The 25,446-nt window shown below is 50.2% G+C and overlaps 1 protein-coding gene across 3 annotated transcripts; it reads right to left on the reverse strand.

The window, feature by feature from the left end:
* Positions 1–1,364: 1,364 nt before the first annotated feature.
* Positions 1,365–13,087, reverse strand: NOL6 (nucleolar protein 6 (RNA-associated)). Of its 3 annotated transcripts, XM_011980023.1 has the most exons (26): positions 12,920–13,087; positions 11,354–11,560; positions 11,152–11,268; positions 9,485–9,664; positions 8,643–8,811; positions 8,359–8,493; positions 8,109–8,272; positions 7,900–8,020; positions 7,659–7,717; positions 7,472–7,573; positions 7,181–7,296; positions 6,842–7,019; positions 6,545–6,667; positions 6,265–6,413; positions 6,065–6,140; positions 5,729–5,869; positions 5,468–5,585; positions 5,228–5,382; positions 4,886–5,049; positions 4,345–4,497; positions 4,016–4,113; positions 3,173–3,297; positions 2,966–3,055; positions 2,376–2,570; positions 2,161–2,262; positions 1,365–1,941 (listed from the first exon to the last, which is right to left on the reverse strand). In XM_011980023.1, exons 1-26 carry the CDS (start codon positions 12,974–12,976, stop codon positions 1,792–1,794), a joined length of 3,444 nt encoding a protein of 1,147 aa, XP_011835413.1. In that variant the 5' UTR covers positions 12,977–13,087; the 3' UTR covers positions 1,365–1,791. The 3 variants fall into 3 exon arrangements, with proteins under 3 accessions (XP_011835413.1, XP_011835415.1, XP_011835416.1); XM_011980025.1 differs by lacking the exon at positions 9,485–9,664 and having other exon boundaries at positions 7,181–7,320; positions 12,920–13,051; XM_011980026.1 differs by lacking the exons at positions 2,161–2,262; positions 2,376–2,570; positions 2,966–3,055; ... (5 more) ...; positions 5,468–5,585; positions 5,729–5,869.
* Positions 13,088–25,446: the final 12,359 nt, after the last annotated feature.

Here is a 25,446-nt window from a genome sequence, read left to right on the forward strand (position 1 = left end):
ACATGGCCAGCCAATTTATTCCCTCCCTATTCTAATTTCAACCCTGGGCTGAGCTGCTCCATGGCAGTGACAGTAGAGGCAAGCAGTGATTCACAAAGACCAACAGTTGAGACAGAATTGGAGGCCAGAGTTCCCACACGCAGCTTCTCATCTTGAGGATGGAGCTTTCTAGCCAGGCATCAAAGTTCCTCCACAACGGGCCCCTGCGCTGAGCCTGTGCTCTCACTCAGAAAATGAAGGTAAATAAAAGTACCTACTCCCTACAGCTCGTATGACTGTATGACCAAGTTTCCGCACATAAGATACGGACACCACCACCTAAACCCGCCTGGCACCTATTAGGCACTCAGTAAATGTCAACTCTATAATCTCTTAGGCTTTCTCTTTCACCGTCACCACCCACTTGTTCCAGGCAGAGTTCACAAATGGATTCCCTTTACTTTGCAATCTTCCAGTGGGCTTCTCTGCCCTCCATCTGCCTGTGCTGGATGGTCCCTGAGCAAAGCACTGTAATAGGTGCTAGGAAGGACACGAAAAAATCTATGTTCAAACATATTCCTTGCCCTCAATGAGTTTACATCCAGGAAACCAGGTTAAAATTATGTGAAAGGGGCAGACAGGCCAGGAATACAGGGAAATTAAGCAATTTAACTTTTTATTTAAAAGAGATGGGGTCTCGCTGTTGCCCAGATTGGTCTAGAACTCCTGAGCTCAAGTGATTCTCCTGACTCCCTAAGTGTTGGGATTACAAACTGAGCCACCATGCCCAGCTGCAATTTAATTTTAAATCGGCGTTCAAAACAATAGAATTTATGCCAATGTGTGTGCCTGCCAAGTGAACTGAACAGAGAGTAACTGCTCTAACAGTTCAGGAAAGATCACCTCAGGCTGGGGGCGAGGGATGGGCTTAAGGAGGGGCACTATTTGAGCTGAGTCTAGAAAAATAGCCAGAATTACAGGAAGTGGAGAGGCCGCCAGAAAGGGGGTGTAGACTAGACTGAAAGGAGGCAGCATTCTCTTCCTTGGACCTGGTAGCTCCTAGGGAGCAAGACTTGAGTCTCCCCCATCTCTGCAACCCCACTGCAGGTAGGTAGTAGTGGTAGTTTGTGACATGAACGGACAAACAGCCAGGGCAGATGCAGCCAGCGGGTAGCACCCAGTGCTTTTTGCACCTCTCCAAGATTGGGGGACTACCAGTCCCCCGACCCCTTGACCTACCCAACCCTTTCTTGTCCTCAGTTCTTTTCCACTGTCTCCACCCTGGGAAGTGGCATCAACACAGGAGGGCATTGTGCTCTTTCAATGTGGTCTATTGATACACATATAGCCCCTTTCCACTGCTCAGCATTGGTGATGTGACTCTTTGAAGGGCATGCTAAGTCTAGGCACAGGTCCTGGCAGTAGGAAGGAGACAGAGCCTCTCCCAGGCACACATCCCCTTCTCTGTTTCTGGAAGAAGACTAAGAAAGGAGTGGGAAATTGGGGGAAGGTCCAGGCCCAGGGCTAATAGCTGGATGGATCTCCTGGGTTCAGTTCCTTCTCTGAGCCGACTCCCACTCCTCTTCTGGGATGGTCAGGACCAGGAGACTACACGGGCCACCATGTCCCTGCCCCAAAGCTGCAGCATCAGAAAGTTGGGGCTGGGCTTTGTTGGAGACGATTCAGCGTGTTCAGCCAGCAGGCCCTCCATGGCGGATTCATGTCCAAGGAGGGTGGAGGTCATCCCACTGACATCATGCTCTAGAGGTCGAATGTCCTGCTGTCCACCTACAGCTTGCTCCAGGGCTGGGATCACACAGTCCACCTCTCACTTCGGGCCTCCACAGTCTGCACCAGGCCTTCACCCAGCACAGCAAAGTCCTCCAGGATTGCTTCTACATTGGGCACCATTACCAGCTCCCCACCTCGAGACATCACCATGCGCCCCTTTGTGCTGGAGGCCTGGGGAAATCAGAGAAGAGATGCGGATTGGCGGTCACAACGGCACACCCAGAGACACCAGGCTGGGTGCAGAGTGGGGGTGGTGGGGATAGAAACACAAGCCCATGCACTCCACACCTGACACAGGTTTGTCCATAGAACAGACTACACACAGACATGCATACCCACACAGAACCACGTGCACACACTCAGGAACACGGCTGTCACCAGCCAGCACACCTTGAAGGGTTGGGGCTGGAAACTGGTGGGCTTCCAGAGGACACCAATCACCTCTCCACCATGCTGGTCATAGAAGAAAAGGGCCAGATCCCCAAAGGCCTCCTAGAAAGGGACAGAACAGAGAAGATTATAGGCAGGCATTTAAGAGTTCCTCCATAGCCTCGGCTTCACCTGGAAGTCCCCTCCCCAGGGTCATTCAGTTGTTTAGGACCAACCCTGAGCTGCATCAGATAGAGCTGAGGAGGATCGTAGCCCAGCACGGGCATCAGGGATGAGGGCCCCGGCTGGCTGAGCAGGCCTCGGCAGAAGGAGGCAGCTGGCGAGTCCACGGCCTGGCGGTGCCGCGGGATATGGCGAGGAGACAGGCGAATCAGCACATCGTAAATGTCCAAGGGTGGCCGGAACACTGTCTAAGGAATGGGAGAAGGAGGGGTCAGCAGGACTTCCTTGACTGAGGAACTGAACCACAAACCTCTCCATATGCCCACCTTGGTTTCCTCCTCCTTCCCTTTCATCTGACCACCCACTATGGGCCCACCTGCCCATCTGAAGACTGAAACACCAAGACCTACAGAGGAAGCAGCTGTTGCATAGCCTGGCAGGAGGAGCACAGGCTAGAAACAGGAGACCCAGATGGAACCCAGGTTCCCCAGGCTGCCACCCCAGGCACCACAGCAGCTTCAACACCTCCTCTGTTCAGTCTCACCAAACAAGGGGACCTGGCCTCCTGTGAGATCCCCAAACGCTGAACTTCCAAAGACAGAATCCCCAGAGGCCCTGGAGTCACTGCTGGTCAGAAGCTTACCCTGATGTCCCCAGGCCCCTGGGGATCCATGAGCTGCTTCTCTAACATGGGCAGCGCTTCAGCTGCCAGGACCACAAGCTGCTGCAGGATCTGCAGGGTACAGACACATCAGACTGGAACTGACAGTGGGTCTCTCCCAGCTCAGGCTGGGCCTGCTTTTTCCTTGGGAAGAAAACCACGCATTAGGGGGCAGGTATGGGGTTGAACCTGGGCTGAGGGTCCATCCTGTGTCCACACAGAGTGCTTTCGGTCTTGGGGGGTAACAATGACCATGACGGGGAGTTGTGTCCGAGCTGCCAGGAAGCCACTGCGGATCTCCACCTGCTCCTCCACTAGAGACAAGAATGGATCCTGGGTCAGCCTGCTCCTCCCTGTAAGACACCCTCTACTGCCCCGGGTCTTCCTACGGTGCCCCTAACAGCTGCTCATCAGAGGTATTTTTCAACAACCCCCACCAACAAGTGGCAAAGGTGATGAACGGGACATTGCATTTGCCCCAACTGGGTGGGGCATTAATCTCCCAACCTCAGCCCAGAGGCAGAATTTTCCACTGCTTGGCACCCCCAGTCTGGTTTCCGGGCCTGCACAAGCTAAGTCTTGCCCCTGGCCCCCTCCCACTATGGGCTTCCACACACCTGGAGAATTAGGAACCTGACACCCTGCTCTCTGCAGAGACCAGGAGTGCCTCATGTTACAACCAGAAATCACCATTCCCACCCCCACCAAGAGGTCTGAGTATCTATGCTACACTTCCTAGCTCCGCGCCCTAATACTGCTCACCTGGCATTCAGGATTCCCCTTCTATTCTCCTCTTCCTTCCACAGTCCCCCAATGGGTAGCTTGCTTACCACCCTACCATTCTGTCTGTGACAGTTAAGAGCAAATCATGTCATAATGGGCAGGCTGTTCACCTGGACCTCTTCTTCATGTTAGGCTTAGACATCTGGGGCTGGGGAGGCACAGAGAAAACCTAACACTGTCAGGGAAACCCTTGCCTGCAATCCATAAAGGCAATTCTTCCAGCAGTCTGATCCCTGTTCTGCCACTTACCAGTGAGCTCATTGTTGAGGTTGACAATGAGGGGGTTATTCTTCCAATCAAACGTTGATACCAAGTAAAGGAATCGAAGGAAGCCAACCTGGGGGGAACTAAAGGGCTGGAGTAAGTAAAGAATCCGGGGCCCAGCCACATATCCCCAGGCTTCCCTCAGGCTACGGAGCTCAGACCCCCTGGTGTGGACTGGGGGGTGCAGGGCATCTTAGAACCCCTTCCACCACTTGCTTAACAACCCATTCCCATGTAAACTTAGGGTGCAGCATGAAGGATGATAGCTGGCCCCAAGGGAACTTCTCAGCTAGGGAAAAAGTGGAGGGAATCACCTGGGAGGGGTGAAGGGCTCAGGGTGCAGGAAAAGGGCAGCGGCCACCAGATCCAGGCTCTCATCAGTGAAATCCTCACCAAGAAGCTGGGCACGCACCCACCGCTTGGCCAGCCGTGCCACACCAGAGAAGGCTGGGTGCTGCTGCTGCAGTCTGGGTAGAGGAGGGGAGTGTCAGCGAGACTCAGGTGCCCAGGGCCCCACCCCGCCACCGCCACTGTTCATCCAGCCCTACCCAAGGCCAGCCTCAGTGATAATAGGTTACATGTGTAATCTCATGTTCTCTTAACAAACGCTCCAAGAAGTTGATCCTAGTGTTATTTCCATTTTAAAGATGAGGAACATAGGGACCAAAGAGGAAAACCTGACCATAGGGTCACAGTCAGTAAGTGGCAAAGCCAGGATTCCAGAACCTGCCAGACTCCAAAACTCATACCCCTAACTATGATACCATCTGGCCCCCAGAGAGACAGGTGGCTAGGCGAGGAGAATGGGGGCAGGAGGGGCCTACAGACAGGAAGAAGCTGTGTCAGTGGCCTTACCCGTGCAGGGCACTAGTGAGCAGTGGCAACTGTCTTGTGTCTCTCTCAAGGCGGAGGGAGGCAGGTGTGTCCCTCAGTGAGATCATCCCCTCTGGGCTCTGCACCTCCTTCAGGATCTGGGGCTCCCGCTGATAGGCTACGCGAATCCGAAACACAAATCCATCCTGTTGGAAGAAGGTACGGAAAGAGAAGGATGTGTCAGCCCAGGACCCCGGGAGTACTCTGTAGCCTGCAGCCCTATTCCCCAGCGTGGTACCCACAGGGGTGTCTTCTTCCATGCCCTGACATCCCTGGTGCCCCCCCCCCCCCCGCCGGGGACATATCTGCCTGTACCAGCCTAACCTTGAGGACATCCGTGTGTGTGGCAGTGGCACGGCACTGCAGACCATGCTGTTGTGTCAACAGCTCTGCCAGGCGCAGCTGGAAGGCAGCTCGGACCCGCTGCACGGCCTCAGCGTCCTGTGGCCACTGGCCACTGCCCTCCAGGTGACAGACCACTGATGGAGAAGAGAAGTCAGAGGTCTCATACTGTGGCCTGGAGCTGGAACTATCCCTCCTACTCCCTCCCAACGGCCCTCTTACCAGTCATGGGCTCTACATATGCTGGACAGGGCTTATCGAGCCGGGGCAGCAGTGAGGACCGCTCCTGCAGAGGCTCATAGAAGGAGGAGGCTGGTCGGACTGGAGTTGGTGGGAACACCTGTGGAAGAAGGGGGGCTGAGGAAGGGGCCTGGGACTGGGAGGGAGTGCCCAGAGTCAGGAGTTAGAAGCAGGGAGTACTGGGTGACTGGAGCAGAGGTGGGGTTACTAAGCAGAAAGGTCACCTGCACCGTTGTACCTCACCTCTGTGTAGCGCAGCACTGGGTGAGCTCCCTGAACAGCAGACACGGTCAGTGGGAGACCCTCTAGCCCCCACAGTAGGCGACTGAGGTCGTCGTAGCAACATACCGCCACTGCCAGGGCCTCCTCGCCTGTGCTGGAGGTCTGAGAGGGAGAAGACGGTCAGGAGGTTGGACCCTACAGAAGGCCAGCTTCACCTGGATTCTGCCCCAGCTCAGGCTGCAGCACAGCCAGCACCGCCGCCTGCTGGACACGCCAGGAAGTGCAAGCTGGCTGAGGCGGAAAGAACTCTCTCTCCACAGACTCTACAATCACTAGCCTTGACCCCAAGACCCTTACCTGTTTCAGGCCTTGGATAAGTGCATCCAGGGGGCCCCCCACATAGTGGACACAGGTTTCTGGGATGTCGGTATGGCTGAAAAAGAGGCACAGACACTGAGAAAATTTGGGGCTATGTTCTTGCTCAACTGCCTGGGCCAGACCCCTGAAAAGGCTCCCCAGCCCGTACTGCCTCCTGGAATCCAAATGCCAACACTCACAGTGCCAAGAGGTGGGTGACCACCTGGTGGGGAATAAGGCGCTTCTGGGACATAGAGGCTGCCTCCCAGACCACAGCTTCCCGAATGGCTCCATCCTGGAAACGCCGAAGCTCCGAGCGGAATCCCCAGAACTGGCGGAATTTAGCAGCCTGAGGAGACAAGGGTGGTAGTAGAGCTGGGGAAGGAAGGGCTCTGCGGACCCTCCCTGACAAGCTTTGGTCCAGACGCCACAGGGAAGAGCCGCCCCACTCCTTCCAGTGTACATGCCGGGGTCCCTCACCTCAGGCTGGTCTGCCTCTGGACCCAGCTCAAGGACACTGGTCAGTCCCTCAGGCCGGAGGAGGAGTCCCAGGGTCAGGGACCCAGAGTCTTTGTGCTTTGGTGGATCTTGGCTGATGCCCCACTGCAAGATTTCAAAAGGCTGAGCTCAGTCCTCCCTTCCTCCCGCCTGGCCTAGAAACCTACTTTCTAGCTAGGTAGAAACACCTTGCTAGAGGAATGGCATGTCCTTTGTGTCTCTTGGGACCCTGGATCCAGCCCAACTCAGACCCAAACTCCCCAACCTACACCACCTCACCTCTGGGACTGGAGGTCGAGAGTGAGCCAGGAGCTTCAGCCGAGTCCCCAGGCCCTGCTCCAGGAGGGTGGTCAGGGGGCCCAAAGCAGCTGAGACATAGTCCCCCCCATTGTCCTGCAGCTCTGGCCAGAGCTTCAGCCGGTGGCACGCTGCCTGCAGGCGACTCAGTGGATGGAGACTGGAGGGGTACAGAGAGCCAAAGAGGAGTAATCAGGTTGCTGGTCCCTAGTACCACCTCCTCCCTGAATGATCTGAGCACCTGTCTGAAGACATTTGCCCCACCTCTGTAGCCCCAAAGAGACAGGACCCGCCAACATACCCTGTCACCCCTAAACTCACTGCAGGACGTGGTCGAAAGCCCGGATCATGGGTTTGGGAGTCATCAACAGCAGCTGGAACCCATCGTCAGCTCTGCTGTCCAGCAACGTCATAGACAGCCGTGCCTCATACTGTACCTGGAGCCACAGAAGGGACCATCCCTGTGCCCTTCATTGATCCAAGGGCTTAGACCAGGAGACATGCCCTAAACTTAGCTCTTTGAAGAGGAGTTTCTGGGGTTCTGGTACTCACAAAAGGGACAGAGTCTGGGCTGGGACATCAGGGGAACACAGACTGGGGGCCCATTGGTACCTGGTGGTAAGTAGAGGCAGTGACATCAGCACAGAGGTTGAGACGGCCTGAGGAGTCCAGGAAGACAACAGAGAAGGCCTGGTGGAAGTCAGCCAGGGCCGGCTTGGGGGGTGTAGAGAGAAGCAGGTCAGGATTGGCACCTCACTTGCAGGCCTCCTGGCACAGACCTGGCCCTTCTCCAACTTACCAAAGACGGATCTGAGCTGAGACATAAACTGATCCCGTTGACTGTCAGGTCTGTAGTGGCTGAAGTGAACCACAAGTGTATTAGAAGGTATCCCCTTCTGGGGACCCAGTCCTAATGACACCCTCCCTCAGCTGATTCAGTTTGCTCATCTGTCTGATGGCAAAAAACCAAAAGACCCCTGCTAAGATGAGGATTCCCAAAAGGAGCAGAACCCCGGCCTTTCCCCACCTAGTTGCCTCACCCAGAAACTGCAAGACGCTTCTCAGGACCTGGTAGCCACTCATGGTGGTATGGATCTTGTGTGTAGACACAAGGAAGACAACCAGCATGGAGACAAGGAACCCAGTAAACCCACCCTGGCCCTGAAAGAGACAGAGGGAGAGGCCTGAAGTCAGAGCCTACCCATCACACAGGCACTCAGGTAGGGAGGCTGGGCTACCCCCAACTCACCTTGTCCAGCTCCCGCTGCCGCAGCCAGACCTTCAGAAGTGCCACGCCATCCTTCAGGCCCTGGGCTGAACCCAGCATGGTTGACAGGAGCTGCAAATGGGACTCGAGAGCTGTATCCTGAAGGACCCATGTATTGTAGTGGGGGGTAGGGGGTTCTGGGCTACCTGTGGGATGAAAAGGGAAGCCATGAGAGGAAAAGTCCCCCACATCCCTTCCCTCCAGCTCCACCTCAACACCAGGGCCTGCTCACCATCCCCTGCAGGACTCTGCCCTCGGTACCAGGCAGAGCGCACATTGTTCTTGGTTGGCAGCAAGCGGCACGGGCGGAAGAAATCAGGCGGAGGGCACGGATGCAGACGTACAGTGACCAGGCGCTCATCCTTCCCTGGCAGAGACAGCAGGTGCTGAGACTCTGCAGGAGCCCTTGGAGTCAGAAGGCTCCCCATCCTGTCCCCCCATACTTGAGGCCTCTGTGCCCCCTCCTCCAGATTTACCACCCCATGCTATGCCCTCAGCCCAATGTGTGCCTCTCACCACGCGGCCGCAGCAACAGTGAGGGTTTCAGGTGGCAGCCATTTGTGTAGGAGAAGCAAACACTGCCAAAGAGGGGATCCTGGGCCAGGTGGTGAGCCAAGTGGGCCAGGTAGAGGGCACGCTTGCGGAAGTAGCGCTGGTTCAGCCCATCCTTGTCCTGTAGGATTTCCTGGAGGGGCCAGGGGAGAAGAGAAGGCCAGGCATATAAGTGCTTGTGGAGCTGTAGGCCAAGGTGAAGCCAAGGTGAGAGTACCAGGGCTCCTCTGCTGACAGAAGTGCCTGAGCCACAGTTAGTAACACTATGCCCAGTTCTCATATCAGGAGGGCAAAGTTCCCAAAGGACAGCAACTGGCCCAAGGGATCTAAGCTGCCTTCAGGATGCCTGCAATGGTCTGCTCTTCTGATTTAGAATTCAGGCTTCAATCCCCTGGCAAGCAGCAGATAAGAAAGAGGGATCCGGCCGGGCGCGGTGGCTCAAGCCTGTAATCCCAGCACTTTGGGAGGCCGAGACGGGCGGATCACGAGGTCAGGAGATCGAGACTATCCTGGCTAACACAGTGAAACCCCATCTCTACTAAAAACACAAAAACTTAGCCGGGCGAGGTGGCGGCGCCTGTGGTCCCAGCTACTCGGGAGGCTGAGGCAGGAGAATGGCGGGAACCCGGGAGGCGGAGCTTGCAGTGAGCTGAGATCCGGCCACTGCACTCCAGCCTGGGTGACAGAGCGAGACTCCGTCTCAAAAAAAAAAAAAAAAAAAAAAAAAAAAAAAAAAAAGAAAGAGGGATCCAGGATTTGTAGGTAGTCAGGTGGTGGGCCTCTATTCCCTAAACCCTGGACCTTACCCTGGGCATGGTCAGTGCCACATCCACATTGATGTCTGGCCGGATGCAGGTGCCCAGAAGGTAGCTGCCCACAACAGTAACCTGGGCTGGGGGCAGGAAGCGGAAACAGCCCTTCACGGCATAGGGCACTTGGTGGAGGGGCACTCGAACCCCAGCTGGGAGCCATGCCTGGTCAGTGAGCTGTGGGGGCAGAGACAGGGACACATACTGATTCAACTGCCTTCCTCACATGTACCCTGTATGTCTAGAAGACATCTTAACACATCGGTATGTTTGAAACCAAACTGCCAATCTTCCCATAACTATGTCTTCCTTGCTAAGACAACTCTATATGAGTTTCTCAAGCCAAAACCACTTAAATCACCTTAACTTATCTCTGTTAAGAATACCCATTTTACTACCAAAATGTATTCAGAAATGGATCACTTCTCTAAATAGAAAATTTTTTAAAACAGAGAGAGAAAAAAATTTAAGAAAAAAAAGGATCACTTCTTTACTTTCCTCCCTAGTTTGAGGAGCCATCATTTCTTAGTGCCTAGATTAGTTCCTAACTGGTCTCCCTAATCTCATCGTTGTCCATCTCCATTCTACTTTTGACACAACAGCTGGAGTAAATTTTTCTAAAACTAAACTTTTTAAGGCTGGAAAAGTGAACTGTTTAGGCCAGGTGGGGTGGCTCACACCTATAATCCCAGCACTTTGAGAGGCCGAGGTGAGCAGATTACCTGAGGTTAGGAGTTCAAGATCAGCCTGGCCAACACGGTGAAACCCCATCTCTACTGAAAATACAAAAAAAAATTAGCTGGGTGTGGTAATCCCAGCTACTCAGGAGGCTGAGGCAGAAGAATCGCTTAAACAGGAGAGGCAGAGGCTGCAGTGAACCGAGATCGCACCATTGCACTCCAGCCTGGTGGAAAAGAGCCAGACTTTGTCTCAAAAAAAAAAAAAAAGTGAATTTTTAAACATCAGAGGGCATCAGTGCTCTGCAAAATAAAACCCAGCAGTGGCTCCCCATCTCACCCAGAGCAATAGCCAAACTCCTTATTTTGGGACACAATGCCGTGCATGATATGCTACCTTTCCCCATCACCTTTCTGAACTCATCTCCTTCTATCTTCCTCATTCATTCCAAGGAATGTACCTGGAACAGTCCTGCCTTTGTGCTTTTGTACTGGCTGTTCCCCCTTCCTGGAATGCTTTCATTCCCTTAGATATCTATATAGCTGACTCACCTACTTCAAGTCTTTACACAAATGTCACTTCAATAAGGCCTACTTTGTGAACACCCCATTTAAACTTGTAAACCACTCCCATCCTCTAATACTCCCAATCCCCTTACATTGCTTGTCCTACTTTTTCCTTTTTCCAGTGTTTACCACATTCTAACATTGCCACAGAGTTGACCTGTCATGCTTATCTATTAACTATAACCTCAACATTAGAACATAGGCTATTTACTGATATGTCCTAAGAACACAAATACTGCAAGGCATGTAAGTACTTGCTGAATGAATACACAAATGACCACGCTCCCAGCTAAGCTTCCTTGCTGTGAGAATGAGCTCCCTGCACCCCAACCCTTAAAGAGAGTAACAGCAAGGCCCCTGTTTGATACACCCCCACTGGCGGTCTCTTGTGCTTCTCAGTTCCCCAGGCCATTTGCTTACCTCTGTCTCAGGGACTGAGGGCACCCTCACAACCCGCTGGTTGACCTCCCGTAGGAAGGCATCAATCCGATCCTTCTTCTTCTCTGACAGCCTTACTTCCTTTAGTAGCTCCTCTACCTGTAAGAGAGGGTAGAAAACAGTCCATCAGTCTCAGGGTCCCAGGTATACCCCTTGAACAAAAGCCCCAGACACTCAACAGTACCTGTAAACGAAGCAAGCTGGAGTGGAACAAGATCTCAGTCTCCCGAAGGTGATTAAGCTCCTCATTGGTAGGCTCCTTGTACAGTTCTGCCCGGCTGAGCTTCACTGGCTGCAGGAGGCCCTTCGCTGGAGGCTCAGCCAGTGTACGCTTCCTGGAGGATGCCTTCTTCCCCTCTTTGCCTGTGCCTTCCAGGGCTGGTTCCATCACCTGTGACCAGTGAGGGAGAAGCCATTGTGAGGTAATAGGTATCTAGCATCTGCTGCCTAAAGTGCCACCATGACAGGTTGTGGGTAAAGGCTTCACCTGCTCTGTCCCTCTTTCGAATAGGAGTCAGATTTTGTAAAACTCAGGAGAATCGTTACTTCAAGGAACATTACTGAGTGCTGAACCGAAAATTCCTTAAGAGCTCTTGTGTCTACCTGACTCCACAAGCATGGAGCTCTGTTTGGAATTGGTAGGGACAGAAGCTGACTGGGCCCAGGTCGGACACGGTGGCTAATGCCTGTAATCCCAGCACTTTGGGAGGCTGAGGTGGGCGGATCAGGTGAAGTCAGGAGTTCGAAACCAGCCTGGCCAACATGGGGAAACCCTGTCGCTATTAAAAATACAAAAATTAGCCGGGTGTGGTGGCACATGCCTGTAATCTCAGCTACTCGGGAGACTGAGGCAGGAGAATCACTTGAATCCAGGAGGCAGAGGCTGAAGTGAGCTGAGATCATGCCACTGCACTCTAACCTGGGCAACAGAGCAAGACTGTCTCAAAAAAAAAAAAAAAAAAGAAGCTAACTGGGCCCTGCCCTAAGTAATGCCCAAGCCCCTTGTATTTTCAGGAAGTTTCCTCTTCTGCTGATATAGGCCTGGGACTTCTCAAATGTCTTTTCCATTCTCGCTCCAACCAAAATCCTGCCAGGTTCCATCTCCTCAAGGAAGCTCTGACTGCCTCAGTATATACTAAGTACTCACTGATGGAAGGAGCTAGAACAGACTGGACTCCAGAGGATACATTTAGCCAGTCATTAAATCCTCAAAATAATCCTTGAAGACACTTGAAGTCCCACTACTCGCTCGAGGTTCCACAACTGGTACACCCACACCATGAGCAGGCTTCAAAGGCAAGCGTGCACTATCCCAAACCTTTTCCCTTACAGCCGTGGGCCCATCCCCTCCACGATCCCTCTCACCCCACAGAGCCTTACTGGAGCGCTCCGGGAGAGGCACCGTATGCCCTCCGCTAGAGCGGGGAGCACAGAACTGGACACAAGTTCTGTGGAGGGAGGAAGATCCCGCTTATCGTCAAGGACGACCCAAGTGTGGGTCTCTTCAACTTTGAGGTGCAGATTTCCAGAAGGGAGCAGAGGCTCTACTGGCTTCACTGCTTCTAACCAAATACTGCCAGGTTCCATTTCCCCTAGCAAGCCCTGTCTCAGTGCCACAGGCTGGAAGCATCCTCCAAAATGGGCCGCCGGCATGGCTTTCACCGGCAAGCTGTCAGGCCCCGCCATCTCGGACCCTGCAGCCAAAGGAGCGCACATGGAGCCTCTGTTCCTCCCAGAAGCCTTAACCCACCTCTGGCTCTCCAATCGCTCCGCACAGCTGCTCTCCAGCTGGCGCCGGCCCCATCATTCGGGGTCCAGGACTCTTCCGCACTTCAGATTCTAGCCGGGTCTACACGGCATGGCTTCCCACGTGGGCGGAAATGCCGAACTCCAGGCCCAAGTCCAGCCCACCCCAGTTCCTCAGGACTCCACCCACTCCAGAGCTACTGGATTACCCATCGACTACTCGCTTTCCATTGGCCAGTCAGTCTCAAGGACAGCCCTTTAGGGGAGGAGCCAAACGGGTTTCTCTGATTTACGGCCTCTTCGCGCCGCTAGAACGGAAGCCTGACGGTAGCTAGGCGGTTGCTTTGTTTTCCTCACTTCCTTCGCTTGGGTCCAAACGGGAAGGGCCGAGCTAGTTTGGTCGTTTTGGTCGGGTTGTTTGTTTACAACGGTTATTCCTCCCTTTTTCTTTATTTACTACACCTTATCAGTTAACCTTGTTAGTTCTACCTCCAAAACATACCTTGAATTTACTCAGTTTTCTGTGTCTTGACTGCCAGGTTTAGCCCATAACATCATCTTGTTCCCGGATTATTGTTATGGCTTTTCTCCAGTTTTTACTTGTTACTTAGCTTATGACAATTTCAAATAATTTAGTTAATTTTATTTTGTTTATTTATTTTTGGCGTAGTCTCGCTCTGTCGCCCAGGCTGGAGTGCAGTGGCACGATCTCAGTGCCCTGCAGCCTCCGTCTCCCAGGCTCAAGCGATTCTCGTTCCTCAGCCTCCCGAGGAGCTGGCATCACAGGCGGGTGCCATCACACCCGGCTAATTTTTGTATTTTTACTAAAGATGGAGTTTCCCCATGTTGCCTAAGCTGGTCTCAAACTCCTGACCTCCAGTGACCCGCCCACTTTGGCCTCCCAAAATGCTGGGATTACAAGCCTGAGCCACCGCGCCCGGCCTGTTTTTAAAATATTAAAAATATAAAACAAATGTTGCAAGACTAATATAATGAATGCCCATATACTCTTCACCGGGATTCACTTAGTGTTATTATTTTGTCTAGTTTTATTTTATCTTTACCTATGTGTTTACATATTATTTTGCAAAACCGTTTGAAAACCAATCACACATCTCCCTAAATACTTTGGTATGTATCTACTAAGATCAAGAACTACCTCTTACATAAGCACAGCCCGATTATAAAATTAAGGAAATTTAATCGTGATTCAATACTGGTATACAAATTCCATCTTTAAATTTTGTCAATTATTCTAGTAATAACCGTTATATATTTCATTTTATTTCCTAATGTAGGATCATCCAAATTCAACTATTACTATGTTATTACAAGTGATCTGCCCTCCTCAGTCTCCCAAAGTGCTGGGATTACAGGGGTGAGCCACCATGCCCGGCGTAAAAATTTGTATTGAAGTACAATATACATAAGGAAAAATTTACATATCCCAAGTGTAAATCTTGAATACTCACAAACCAAACACACCCATATAATCAGCTCCCAGAAAATAAGCAGAACATTTCCTGCACCTTCAGAATCTCCCCTCATGCTGCCCTCTAATCACTATTCTGACTTCAAACAGTGCAGGTCAGTTTATGCAATAGCTTTTTAAGGAAGTTTCACAAGAGCGGTGTTGTCCATTTTCAACTCATTTTCCACACAGCTGCCAGAATTAGTTTTCTAAAACAGAAATTCTATCATGTCACTTCCTTTTAAAAACTCATCAGTGTCTTCCAATTATACTTAAAACTAAATACGAACTTCAACTTTCATAAAGTCATGATCAATATGGCCCTTCACTTGCTATCCCATCCTTCCTTTTTTTTTTTTTTTTTTTTTTGAGACAGAGTCTTGCTCTGGAGTGCAGCAGCGCGATCTTAGCTCACTGCAACCTCTGCCTCCCAGATTCAAGAGATTCTCCTGCCTCAGCCTCCCGAGTAGAGTAGCTGGGACTACAGGTGCGCGCCACCATGCCTGGCTAATTTTTGTATTTTTAGTAAAGATGAGGTTTCACCATGTTGGCTAGGCTGGTCTCAAACTCCTGACCTCAAGTGATCCGCTCACCTCAGCCTCCCAAAGTGCTGCGATTACAGGTGTGAGCCACTTTGCCCAGCTATTCCATCTTTTTTGTGAGAGAAGAGGGGCAAGGTCTCGTACTGTCACCTAGGCTGGAATACAGTGGTGCAATCACACCTCAGCCTCCTGAGTAATTGGGACTACACACGCACACCACTACATCTGGCTAATTTCTGTATTTTTGTGTAGACTTTCACCACGTTGTCCAGGCTGATTTCAAACTCCTGAGTGCAAGGAATCTGCCAGCCTCGGCCTTCCAAAGTGCTGGGATTACAGGCATCAGCCACCGCCTGGTCCCCATCATTTTTCTTGCTACTCCACCCTTGGCTCCCTGAGCTCCAGCAACATCAGCCTTCTTTCAGTTCCTTCGTTGTATTAAGTTCTTTCCTGCCTCTGGGACTTCACCCAAGCTGTTTGTTCCATTTGGAATGTGCTTTCTTGGCTTTTTCTCCTTTTCGTCTTTCACCTCTCAGCACAAATATCACCTCTGGACCCAAGCCATCCTCCCACCCCAGCTTCCTGGCTAGCTGGGACCACAGGCGTGCACCACACACCTGACTAATTTTTTGTAGAGATGGGATTTCACCATGTTGCCCAGGCTGGTCTCAAATTCCTGGACTCAAGTGATCCTCCCACCCTGGCCTCCCAAAGTGCTAGGATTACAGGCTTGAGCCATTGCACCCGGCCCAGGTCTTAACTAAAGGCCTAAAATATGTTCTCTAAACATATTTAGATATGCTTTCTTTTTTTTTTTTTTTTGAGATGGAGTCTTGCTCTGTCACCCAGGCTGGAGTGCAGTGGTGGGATTTCGGCTCACTGCAAGCTCCGTCTCCCACGTTCACGCCATTCTCCTGCCTCAGCCTCCTGAGTAGCTGGGACTACAGACGCCCGCCACCACACCTGTCTAATTTTTTGTATTTTTAGTAATTTTTTGTATTTTTTTTTTTTTTGAGACGGAGTCTCACTGTGTCTCCCAGGCTGGAGTGCAGTGGCGTGATCTCGGCTCACTGCAAGCTCCGCCTCCCGGGTTCACGCCATTCTCCTGCCTCAGCCTCCCAAGTAGCTGGGACTACAGGCGCCCGCCACCACGCCTGGCTAATTTTTTGTATTTTTAGTAGAGACAGGGTTTCACCATGTTAGCCAGGATAGTCCCGATCTCCTGACCTCGTGATCCATCCGCCTCGGCCTCCCAAAGTGCTGGGATTACAGGCTTGAGCCACCGCGCCTGGCCTTTTGTATTTTTTTAGTAGAGATGGGGTTTCACTGTGGTCTTGATCTCCTGACCTCGTGATCCGCCCACCTCGCCCTCCCAAAGTGCTGGGATTACAAGCGTGAGCCACCGCGCCCAGCTTTTCTTTCTTTTTTTTTTTTTTGAGATAGAGTCTTGCTTTGTTGCCCAGGCTGGAGTGCAGTGGTACATGATCTCATCTCACTGCAACTTCTGCCTCCCAAGTTCAAGTGATTTTCCTGCTTCAGCCTCCAGAGTAGTTGGGATTACAGCCACACACCACCACACCTGTCTAATTTTTGCATTTTTAGTAGAGTAGGCCACCATGTTGGCCAGACTGGTCTTGAACCCCTGTCCTCAAGTGATCTGCCCTCCTCTGCCTCCCAAAGTGCTGGGATTACAGGCGTGAGCCACCATGCCCAGGCCGATATGTTTTCTCTTTCTTTCTCCCTCCCTCCCTTTTCTTTTCTTTTCTTTTTTTTTTTTTTTTGAGACAGAGTCTTGCTCTGTCACCCAGGCTGGAGTACAGTGGCAAGATCTCAGCTTACTGCAACCTCCTCTGCCTCCTGGGTTCAAGCAATTATCATGCCTCAGCCTCCCGAGTAGCTGGGACTAAAGGTGCACACCACCTCGCCTGGCTAATTTTTTTTATTTTAGTAGAGACAGGGTTTCACCATGTTGCCCAGGCTGGTCTTGGATTCTGAACTCAGGCAATCAGCCCACCTTAGTCTCCCCAAGTGCTAGGATAACAGGTGTGACCCACCACGCCCAGCCTGGCCGATATGTTTTCTAAAATGTTTTTCTTATATCATCCATTTTCCTTTTAGTGTTTTTTTACAATTTCTGGTTACAAATGGTCTCTCCTTTTGTGTCATTTTTATTTTTAAATTTATTACTATTTTTTTATAGACAGGATCTCACTGTCACCCAGGCTACGGTGCAGTTGTAGATCACTGCAGCTTTGGATACCTGGGCTCAAGTGATCCTCCCAAGTAGCTAAGACTACAGGTATATGCCACCATGCCCAGCTAATTTTGTAATATTTGGTAGTGGTCCTGACCTCATAACTTCAAACAATCCTCCTGTATCAGCCTCCCAAAGCGCTGGGATTATAAGCATGAGCCACTTGCCCAGCCCAGTTGTCTGTTTTTGCCCTTGACTGTAAACACATGGAAACGAGGACCATGTGTACATACTCAATAGCCAGCACATTGTAGGTACTTAATAAATGTTTACTGAAGGATTGTGACCATAGTCAATCCTTTCAGTCTTTCCTTTAACCATTGTCTCCCTCAAATTTTATGCCCCAGTTGCATTGAACTACTTGGGAGTTTTCTTACTCTATTTTGTTTTATTTCCTGGGCCTTTGACCTTGCTGCTGTCTTTGCTTAGAATGTTTTGATTGATCAGGTTTACTGGAGGAATGGAGCTTGTGCTAAGTGTTGAAGCATGGTTTGAATTTGAATTGACAGAGGGGAAGAAGCAGCATCGTTGAAGTCTAAGAAAGACCAAAAAGCTGTGAAATGAATGACGATTCATTCCACACTTAATGATCAAGCCCTGTGATCAAGAATGGTCAAGAATTGACACCTTGTAATCTCAGCACTTTGGAAGGCCGAGGTGGGAGTCCAGGAGTTCGAAACCAGCCTAGACAGCATAGTGAAACTCTATCTCTATAAAAAAAATACAAAAATTAGGCCTGGTGCGGTGGTCATGCCTGTAATCCCAGCACTTTGGGAGGCCGAGGCAGGTGGATCATGAGGTCAGGAGTTCAAGACCAGCCTGACCAAGATGGTAAAACCCCATCTCTACTGAAAATACAAAAATTAGCTGGGCACAGTGGCAGGGGCCTGTAATCCCAGCTACTCAGGAGGCTGAGGCAGGACAATTGCTTGAACCCGGGAGGCAGAGGTTGCAGCGAGCCGAGACTGTGCCACTGCACTCTAGCCTGGGCAAGTGAGACTCCATCTCAAAAAAAAAAAAAAAAAAAAAAAAAAATTAAGGCAACAGAGTGAGACTCTGTCTCAAGAAAACAAAACCAAAAAACAAAAATTAGCTGGGTGTCATGACACATACCTGTAGTCCCAGCTACTTGGGAGGCTGAGGTGGGAGGTAGGATTGCTTGAGCCCGGGAGGTTGAGGTTGCAGTGAGCCATGATTGCACCACGTACTCTAGCCTGGGTGACAGAGCAAGATTCTGCCTCAAAAATAAATAAATATATAATTAAAATAAAATTGCATCCTGCCCTAACAGTATTAGGCACTTTTGTAGTCACTTTCACTGGTACTCACCAAAACGTGTAACAATATTATCTACTAACTGCTTGTTTTTATCTGTTTCTGTCTCAGAAAGAGACAAAGTAAGCTCCACCAGGGCAAGGACCACTTATTTCTGCCTCATTTACTACTGTATCCCTGATATTAGCACAGGGCCTGTCACATAGGAGGCACTCAATAAATTTGTTGAATGAAAGAATGAATGAATGAATGGCTCATTCTCAACGGCACTTCAGAGGCTGAGAGGAAACAGACACATAAATGCAGTGCAGCATGGGGGTTGCTGTGATATGCACAGATTGCTATGGGCACATTAGAAAGATTACTGTGAGAAAAGGAAAACAGTTCAGAGCAGTCTGAGCTATGTGAGGTATGGAACACTCATCAGGCCCAAGGAAGTGAGGACAGGACTTCAATTATGCACCCCTCACACACATGTCCAAAGTCTATTTCATTTTATATATTTTTGTTTTGTGTTATTTTGTTTATTTGAGACAGGGTCTCCCTCTGTAGCCCAGGCTGGAAAGCACTGGTGCAAACACAGTTACCTGCAGCCTTGACTTCCTAGGCTCAAGCAGTCCTCCTGGCTCAGCCTCCCGAGTAGCTGGGACCACAGGTACATGCCACCACACCCAGGTAATTAAAAAAAAATTTTTTTTTGGTCTTGTTCAGTGGCTCACACCTGTAATCCCAGCACTTTGAGAGGCCAAGGTGGGCGGATCACCTGAGGTCAGGAGTTCGAGACCAGCCTGGCCAATATGGTGAAACCCTTCTACTAAAAATACAAAAATTAGCCAGGTGTGGTGGCAGGTGCCTGTAATCCCAGCTACTCAGGAGGCTGAGGCAGGAGAATCGCTTGAACCTGCGAACTGTCAAGAGACGGAGGTTGCAGTGAGCCAAGATCGTGCCACTGCACTCCAGCCAGGGGGACAAGAGCGAGACTCTGCCTCAAAAAAAAAAAAATTTTTTTATGTCTGTAATCCCAGCACTTTGGGAGGCTGAGGCAGGTAGATCACGAGGTCAGGAGATCGAGACCATCCTGACTAACACAGTGAAACCCCATCTCTACTAAAAAGATAAAAAATTAGCTGGGCGTGGTGGCGGGCGCCTGTGGTCCCAGCTACTCAGGAGGCTGAGGCAGGAGAATGGCATGAACCTGGGAGGCGGAGCTTGCAGTGAGCCGAGATCATACCACTGCACTCTAGCCTGGGCAACAGCAGGACTCTGTCTCAAAAAAAAAAAAAAAAAAATTATTCGGACATGATGGCATGTGCCTGTAATCCCAGCTACTTGGGAGACTGAGGCAGGAGAATAGCTTGAACCCAGGAGGTGGAGGTTGCAGTGAGCCAAGATTGCACCACTTTACTCCAGCCTGGGCGACAGAACAAGACTCCATCTCAAAAAAAAAAAAAAAAGGTAGGTATAGCCAATCTATAGTTTGTTATTTTAATGTAAATTTTTGGTAAACAACTTGGAAACTGCCTCTTCTTTTTTACTTTAAAAATTCACTTCTGGCCAGGCACAGTGGCGCATGCCTATAATCCCAGCACTTTGGGAGGCCGAGGCGGGTGGATCACAAGGTCAGGAGATTGAGACCATCCTGGCTAACATGGTGAAACCCTGTCTCTACTAAAAATACAAAAAATTAGCCAGGCGTGCTGGTGGGCGCCTGCTAGTCCCAGCTACTCAGGAGGCTGAGGCAGGAGAATGGCGTGAACCCAGGAGGCGGAGCTTACAGTGAGCTGAGATCGGGCCACTGTACTACAGCCTGGGCGACAGAGCGAGACTCTGTCTCAAAAAAAAAACAAACAAAAAAACTCACTTGTTGGCTGGGCATGGTGGCTCACACCTGTAATTCCAGCTGTTTGGGAGGCAGAAGCAGGAGCTCAAAGAGTTCAAGACTAGCCTGGGCAACACAGCCAGACCAAATAAATAAATGAAAAGTTAAAAAAAAAAACCCAAAAACATTTGTCATGTTGGGGACAGTAGTGTGTGCCTATAATCCCAGCTACTCAGGAGGCTGAGGCGGGAATAATTTTTTTTTTTAAAGAGATCTCACTATGCTGCTTAGACAGTTTTTTTTGAGACAGTCTCGCTCTGCCACCCAGGCTGAAGTGCAGTGGCATGATCTTGGCTCACTGCAACCTCTGCCTCCCGGTTCAAGTGATTCTTCTGCCTCAGCCTCCCAAGTAGCTGGGACTACAGGCACGCGCCACCATGCCCGGCTAATTTTTGTATTTTTTTTTTTTTTTTTTTTTTTTTAGTAGAGACAGGGTTTCATCATGTTGGCCAGGATGGTCTCGATCTCCTGACCTCGTGATCCGCCCGCCTCGGCCTCCCAAAGTGCTGGGATTACAGGCGTGAGCCACCGCGCCTGGCCTCTTTTTTCTATTTTTAGTAGAGACAGGGTTTCATCATGTTGGCCAGGCTAGTCTCGAACTTCTGCCCTCAGGTGATCTGCCCTCAGGTGAGGCTGAGCCTGCCTCAGCCTCCCAAAGTGCTGGGATTACAGGCGTGAGCCACCGCACCTGGTGGCACTTTTTTTTTTTTTTGAGACGGAGTCTTGCTCTGTCGCCAGGCTGGAGTGCAGTGGCATGATCTTGGCTCACTGCAACCTCTGACTCCACCTCTGACTCTGATTCAAGTGATTCTCCTGCCTCAGCCTCCCAAGTAGCTGGGATTACAGGCACGCACCACTATGCCCAGATAATGTTTGTATTTTTGGTAGAGATGGGTTTTCATCATGTTGGTCAGGTTGCTCTTGATCTGACCTCGTGATCCTCCTGCCTCAGCTTCCCAAAGTGCTGGGATTACGGGCATGAGCCACGGCACCTGGCCTGTGGCACTTCTTAAAATGATTATCTTTCTTTCAAAAAGAAACTATATGGAAATCTTGGTAAGATAAACAGGAGGGAACAATATTTGCTTTAGGAAGGTTAATTCTGACCTTATAAAGAATGAGTTTTATGGGGACCACCTTTTTTTTTTTTTTTTTTTTGAGTCAGAGTCTCACTCTGTTGCCCAGGCTGGAATGCAGTGTCATGATCTCGGCGCAATGCAACCTCTGCCTTCTGGGTTCAAGCGATTCTCCTGCCTCAGTCTCCCAAGTAGCTGGGACTACAGGTGCCCGCCATGACGCCCGACTAATTTTTGTATTTTTAGTAGAGATGGGGTTTCACCATGTTGGTCAGGCTGATCTCAAACTCCTGACCTCAAATGATCCGCCTGCCTCGGCCTCCCAAAGTGCTGGGATTACAGGCGTGAGCCACCGCGCCTGGCCAACTTGTTTAAATATGTTAACATATGTGTAAAACTTGGACACTACTCTTAAGGAGCCACAGTCTTCCTCTAAAATTAATAGTGGGCTTGCCACGGTGGCTCACGCCTGTAATCTCAGCACTTTGAGAGGCTGAGGTGGGTGGATTGCTTGAGCTCAGGAGTTCAAGACCAGCCTGGGCAACATAATGAAACCTTGTCTCTACTAAAAATACAAACATTAGTCGGGCGTGGTGGCACTGAGCCTGTAGTCCCAGCTACTCCGGGGTTGAGGTGGGAGGATTGCTGGAACCCAGGAGGCGGAGGTTGCTGGGAGCCAAGTCATGCTACTGTACTCCAGCCTGGATGACAGAGCAAGACTGCCTCAGTTTAAAAAAAAAAAAAAGAAGAAGAAGTACCCTGGTTGGAAAGTACCAGGTGATGCCTGGTAGTGAACGTTAAGTGCTCTGTTTTCTGTTTTTAAAAAAATTATTTTTAAAATTTTAATTTTGAATGCTGTTTTTCTTTACCACCAGAGGGCACCAATCAGTCAAGTCAATCTACATGCCATTATGAAACAATATGAGAAAGCTCTAGGAAGCTGTTTCTAGCATTCATTCTTTTAACAAATATGTTTTGAGCACTTAATATGTGCCAAACATTGGAGTAGCTGGTATACAGTTTCGGAATTTATAGTCTTGAGCACCTACTATGTGCTTGAGAAAATAGCTGGACATAGAGGGTAGAGTTCAATTTGTGATTTTGTGATTACTCATTGTCTTCCTGTCCTTGGCCGTGAGTCTCTTGAGAACAATTACTTAGTGTCTACTTTGTGTCAGATGGTGTGCCTGTTGCTGAGGATTCAGGGATGAATAAGACACAGTGGCAGTCTACTAATAACAATGTCTTACTGGCTAGAATAAAAACACATGAGCTAGTTCTGTGGAATTCCAGTTCCTATGACCTGAGAATAAAGAGCCTTGATTATAAAACTCATTAACACATTGAGCTTCCAACCTCCCAGCATAGAGGCATGCCCTCAGTGGATGCTTAGTGAGTTTGTGAGTTGACATGAGCCCAGGGGTCGCTTCTGGTCTGGGTGCCATGTATACGGTCCAGTGGGTTAGACTAGGGCTTCATCATCCTCCAGGTCAGGGTGGGGCTGTGATGAGTTTTTGTGGGTGAAATGCTTTGAAGATGACCTTTCTACCTATTTATCTGCTCACTTGCTATTAAAGGTGTCAACATCATCTTTCACATTTCCGGATCAGTAATCCTCTTGTCCCTAAATTGACTGGTACTGGAGGGAAAGACAGAATGGTACATAAACTTCATCATTTTGATAAGAGGGGCTGCATTCACTAGGATACTCCCTCTTCTCTGAGGGGAGCTCTAATTCTATTAGAGTTCGGTCTCAAGACCTGGACAGTAGTATTGGTGGCTAGAAAAGGATGTGTTAAAACACTGAGACCTCACCTTTGAGGGGGAAAAAAAAAGGCCAAAAGAAAAGGAGGGGGTGCTGCTTAAATGTGGATTGTGTAGAGTGACTCCATTCCAAAGAGTACAGTATAGAAAAGGGGGAGGGAGGGGCAGAGTAACTTTACAGTAGAAAGACTTGACACACTTCCTCAGCCAGACAATCAAGGTCAACATCAACATTGCTAAGTCATGTTGCTATCTGTGCCCTTAATATGATGTGATGAAATGGCACTTCACCTCTGTGATCTTACCCTCAAAAACTCATAATACCAGTCTAATCATGAGAAAAGCATCACAATCCCAACTGAGGGACAGTCTACAAAATACTTGACCAGTATTCTTCAAAACTCTTAAAGTCATCAAAACAAAGTCTTTTGCCACAGTCAAGAGGAATCTAAGGAAACAGGAAAACTGAATGTAGTCTGGTATCCTGGATGAGATCCTGGAACAGCAAAAGGTCACTAGGTAAAAATTAAGGAAGTATGAACTTCAGTTAATAGTGATGTATCAATATTAGCTCATTAATTGTAATACATGTACTCTTCTAATGTAATATATTAATAAAAGGGGAAACTGGGCACCAGGTGTAGGGGAACTCGACTATCTTTTCAATTTTTCTATAAATCACTGTGCCTTGGCTGGGCACAGTGGCTCATGATAGTAATCCCAGCACTTTGGGAGGCTGAGGTGGACGGATCACCTGAGATCAGGGGTTGGAGACCAGCCTGGCCAACATGGTGAAACCCCGTCTCTACCAAAAATACAAAAATTAGCTGGGCATGGCAGTGCGCACCTGTGATCCTGCTACTTGGGAGACTGAGGTTAGAGGATGGCTTGAGCCCAGGAGGTTGCTGCTAGAGTGAGCTATAATCACTACTGTACTCCAGCCTGGGTAACAGAGTGAGACCCTGTCTCAATAAAAGGGGTGGGTAGTGGTGGTATCCAGAATACAGCTATGCCTTAAAGTTTATTCTTTCAAGTTCCTATGAATCATTTACCATGTGCCAGTCACTACGCTAAATGCTGTACATACGTTTAATCATTATAATTGCTTGTGTTGGGTATAATTAATCCCCTTTTACAGAAGCTGATGAAACAGCCGGGTGTGGTGGCAAGCACCTGTAGTCCTAGCTATTTGGGAGGCTGAGGTGGAAGAATCGCTTGAACCTGGGAGGCGGAGGTTGCAGTGGGCCGTGATCGCGCCACTGTGCGACGGCCTGGGTGATAGAGCAAGACCCTGTCTCAAACAAAACAAAACAAAAAACCAAAAAACTGATGAGACAGGGAGAAGTAATGTGTGGAACTAGGGTTGGAACCAAGATCTGTCCGATTCCGAAATTGTGTGTGTAGAACTCTCACAGTATTCTGGCTTTTCTAGGAAATGTTTTTTAGGCAGTTATCCTAGGACACGCCTTCCTAAGAGAAAGGAGTACTGTATTCTGAACTACGGGGACCAAAGACTGTCCCCACATCTCATTTCGGTTATGATTATCTCGAAAGTCCCTCAGTTCCAGGGTGGACATTCAAGCCAAAAGGACCTATAAGGGGTCAAAGTTCAAGCACAGTTTATTTTACAAATGGGGAGGGCGAAGGGTAGCCCCAAATCACAATGAGAAGGGCAGGAGACCCACTTTGTTATTGTCTCTTTTTCCTCACAACTTCCTCTTTGTAGTTAAGAAGGGAAGCAGAAGCTGACCTTTCTGTCTTACCCCGTTTCTCACGTGGAACTGCCGCACCCAGGGTGGGTAACGTGCCCAAGGGCATATTTGCCTGTGGGCTGGCCTGCGGGAAGGTCTGTTGCCACCGAAAAGACCCACATTCTCAGCACATCCTAATCAAGTAGCTACTAAGTGGAGGGACCGCAGACTGGGTGTCACAGGGAGGGGCCTGGAGCGACCAGGCCCGTCCCAGGATGGCTGCCGAGGCCCCTGGATCCACAGTGGGGAGGGCCCCGAGAACCGGGGGACCTGGGTTCCCTTCCGGGGCACGCCTTTGGAACTGCGGCGTCCAGCCGCACAACCGTCACTATGGGGCCACGGCAATCCCTGCGCCCATCCTCGGTCCCCGCTGCCTCTGGGCTCTTTATAGGCGGGGGACACGCGCCGGCGTCACAAAGCGCCGCGACCGCGCGGGAGGCCAAGAGGAGGCGTGGAAGCGGGAGGAGGAGGAGGTGGTAGTGTAGGAGAGCCAGGCACGGTGGGGGGAGGGGAGGGAGG

This window comes from Mandrillus leucophaeus, unplaced genomic scaffold (assembly GCF_000951045.1).
Source record: "Mandrillus leucophaeus isolate KB7577 unplaced genomic scaffold, Mleu.le_1.0 Scaffold208, whole genome shotgun sequence".
Taxonomy (NCBI): domain Eukaryota; kingdom Metazoa; phylum Chordata; class Mammalia; order Primates; family Cercopithecidae; genus Mandrillus; species Mandrillus leucophaeus.

What these genes read in the sequence shown, in the direction of transcription:
- NOL6 (XM_011980023.1), bottom strand. Translation starts at nt 12,976, where the DNA reads ATGATGGGGCCGGCGCCAGCTGGAGAGCAGCTGTGCGGAGCGATTGGA. An exon ending in TCAGCTCAGATCCGTCTTTG is followed by an intron (nt 7,574 to 7,658) that starts GTAAGTTGGAGA and finishes ACACCCCCCAAG; the next exon opens with CCGGCCCTGGCTGACTTCCA. An exon ending in CACACACGGATGTCCTCAAG is followed by an intron (nt 5,050 to 5,227) that starts GTTAGGCTGGTA and finishes TTCTTCCAACAG; the next exon opens with GATGGATTTGTGTTTCGGAT.